General features: G+C 44.2%; 1 protein-coding gene across 1 annotated transcript; it reads right to left on the bottom strand.

Annotated features, from left to right (window-relative positions):
• Positions 1–476: 476 nt before the first annotated feature.
• LOC134180563 (uncharacterized) lies at positions 477–1,522 on the bottom strand. The gene is made up of 2 exons (XM_062647740.1): positions 1,281–1,522; positions 477–1,230 (listed from the first exon to the last, which is right to left on the bottom strand). The coding sequence occupies exons 1-2, from the start codon at positions 1,520–1,522 to the stop codon at positions 477–479; spliced, it is 996 nt and encodes a 331-aa protein (XP_062503724.1).
• Between the last annotated feature and the right edge of the window lie 1,642 nt (positions 1,523–3,164).

The raw sequence follows: 3,164 nt of genomic DNA, 5'->3' as shown, positions 1-3,164 counted from the left end.
ATTCCTCATCAGGTTCTAACATGGCAGCTCCTGTGAGGTGAGTGCCATTGTTATTCACCACCTTGGCCATGACAACCACACACTCCATTCCTGTGGTCGAAACTTGTTCCTCTAGGACAAGACTGCAAGATTGATCCCCTACCACAGACCTAACTAATTCCACTGATCCTCCAATCCAGTTCATTCTACTGTCTTTCATATTCACAATCATCCCATGACTAGCCAGGAAGTCTGACCCCAAGATAGGTCCTGTCTGGGTTTCCACAACCAGGAAGCTAGAGCCACAATTAGGTCAATCTTGCCCAGTACTTTCAATGGGGTGCCATTGACAGCACGTAACATAATGCTTTCAGAACAAGGATGTACTGTCTTGCCACTCCCAAATGAGGGCGGGACTAAAGAAACAGATGCTCCTGTGTCGATAAGACACTTGGATGGAACTCCATCCACAGTTCCCTCTACTGTTAGAGAGTGCATCAACCCGTTGATTTGATAGAAGCGATCCGTTGGCTTGCTTTGATAGAAGCGATCAGTTGGCTTGCTCGACTGCTTGGATGTTCTATTACTATGACATTCTTGTCTTGCATAAGCACCACCATTGATTGGACTGTGCAAAGACTGATTGTTTCCTTGACGACCTTGAGGTTGAGTGGGCCTTTGTCCACAATGACGTTGGTGATGACCCATTTGGCCACAAAGATAGCAAGGCCCATCTGTTTTGGACCAGAGAACAAGGGACAATTGCGGCGTAAGTGCCCAGGCTGATTGCATTGAAAGCAAATCAGATCCCTTTTGTTCAATCCTCGTGGTGTGTGAGGTAATTGTGGGTATTTCTCTTTAGACCATGTGGGTGTTGGTTGCCGCAATTGTGCCTCTAGATGTTGCACTGGTCGTTCCAGCTCAGTTGTGTAATCAGAATGGGTAACATCCTTGACAGCTTCGACAGTCTGAGCTCGTACCTTCTTTCTGTCTTCCAAGAGCATTAGCTCTCTTGCTCGCAGTATGGTATCCTCGAATGTTGCCTGTGCATGAAGTTCTAATTCCCGACGTACAGCTGGTGGCATTCCTTCAGTGAACTGGTCTACTAGCTGCTGTTGCCGATCATCGGCTCCTAGTGCTGGGTAAGCCCTGTCCAGGAGACGTTCTAGCTCTCCTGCATAAACCTCCAATGGTTCATCAGTCTTCCATTTTCTCTCCCTGAACTGCCGCGTTGCCAGACGCGTCTCTCTGCTGTAACAGGGGAAAAGACATTCTTAAGTGACGTACACAAACGATCATACGTGTCCTTCTTGTCTTCTGGCAACCGATCATAAACAATCCAAGCTCTCCCATTTAGATATGTCGGAAGAATCTTCTTTTTTCTCTCATCGTCTTCCCACCCATTTGCATCAGCACAAAGGGTAAACTTCTTGAGCCATTGGTCCACATCGCCATCACTGAACGAATCAGGAAGAGACACTATTCTACTGCCTCGGGCGCGCACTGCCTGCTCTGCATTCTGCTGGTCTGGCGCTTCTCCCATTTATCTGGATCCCACTCCTGTCACCAAATGTAGCACTTGTCACTGTTAGTGCTGGCAGCGGATGCAGTGGTCCGACACAGCAGTAGAGCAACTCTATCCTATTGCTATAACGCGTAGCTGTACTCAATGCAGACTAAATAATCTAGCAAGTGTAATGGTCTAAATAGGCAACAGTCATGATGTCATACTAACGTAAACATGCATCTAATTACTCGCGCTACATACAGATGGATGGACAGACGGTCAGACAGACAGAAAGACTGAGAGACAGACAGACAAGGCAATTTTTGTTTAGTAATAAGACATTAACTACACACAATATAATTACAAATTAGCTTGGATTACTGGAGAGATTTCAATGCATTTGTTTGCCTCATTGACGATATGATTCATTTAGTTTGTGAACCTTAAACTTGTAGACAATGGGTACACTTTCTTTATTGACAATTTGAGATAAATTTAATACAAAAATTAACGTTACACATACGTGTAGGAACGGGGGACATTGGGGCAGGTGCCCCTCAACTTTTCCAGCTGTCAAGTGACCTTCTAATATATGAGGATGACAGATGTAGAGACTGATAAGACTGACATGACATACAGTGTATAGTGTTAATGTTGCTTTCCTGTGTAGCATGCATATACTACAATATATATGATTAATTAATAATACATTTAGCCTTGTTGTACAGAGCCACGCCTTCGTAGGGAACTATGTGGCCCCTCAATCAAGTCTAGGTTCCTACGTCTATGACGTCGTAGACAATATGTAGCAGTCTTGATATGTTGTGACTCTGCAGTCGTGCAGTAACAGTCTGCTTGCCTGTTGAAGATGGTGATATGTGGATGATTGCTATCACTGATTTGTTTCCTCTTGTTTGTTAGGGATGACGTCCTTTCACCCGGTGAAGTTCAAAAGCTCGGCTTCGCTCGCCTTTTCTGTCATCAGCCACGCTATGCTTGTACGTGTGTATGTAACAATTGATTTTGATGATTTTAAGCAGAGTCTGTGTGTTCAGTGTTGGATGAAGCAACGAGTGCTGTAGATGAGGAAACAGAACGAAAACTGTACGATATGTGCCAAGAGTTAGAATGACATTAGTCAGCATCAGCCACAGAATGTCACTCAAAAGGGTTAACTTGTTTACTTGTCTTTTGCCGTTGGTTTTGTACTATATGTTAATACGTTTGTTTGTGTGTAGTATCATCATGTCGAGCTGTTTCTAACAGGTGGTGGTGAGTGGACGTTAGCAAGTATGCAGTAGCGACTGCTGAGATAAGAAAAATGACTATCTATCTACTTATTTTAGATGTTTTGTTTTCTAACATATACAGACTATACGTGTACTGTAATGTACACACACACACACACACACACACACACACACACACACACACACACACACACACACACACACACACACACACACACACACACACACACACACACACACACACACACACGAGTAAGGATAAAGACGGGAGGGCACAGTTAGCTAGCAAAGTATGCTGCCATGGTGAATGAAATTTGCACCAGAATCTGTTCCCTAGTAAGGCCCTTCACTTCCACGAGCATTGAACCAGCTGTCACCCATGCAGTTGCAACATCTTTTATTTTATATTGAACGCCCAACTACACATG

This window comes from Corticium candelabrum, chromosome 5, assembly GCF_963422355.1.
Source record: "Corticium candelabrum chromosome 5, ooCorCand1.1, whole genome shotgun sequence".
Classification (NCBI taxonomy): Eukaryota; Metazoa; Porifera; class Homoscleromorpha; order Homosclerophorida; family Plakinidae; genus Corticium; species Corticium candelabrum.
Note: the sequence above shows the minus strand (reverse complement) of the source record. Positions and strands in the feature narration are given on the sequence as shown.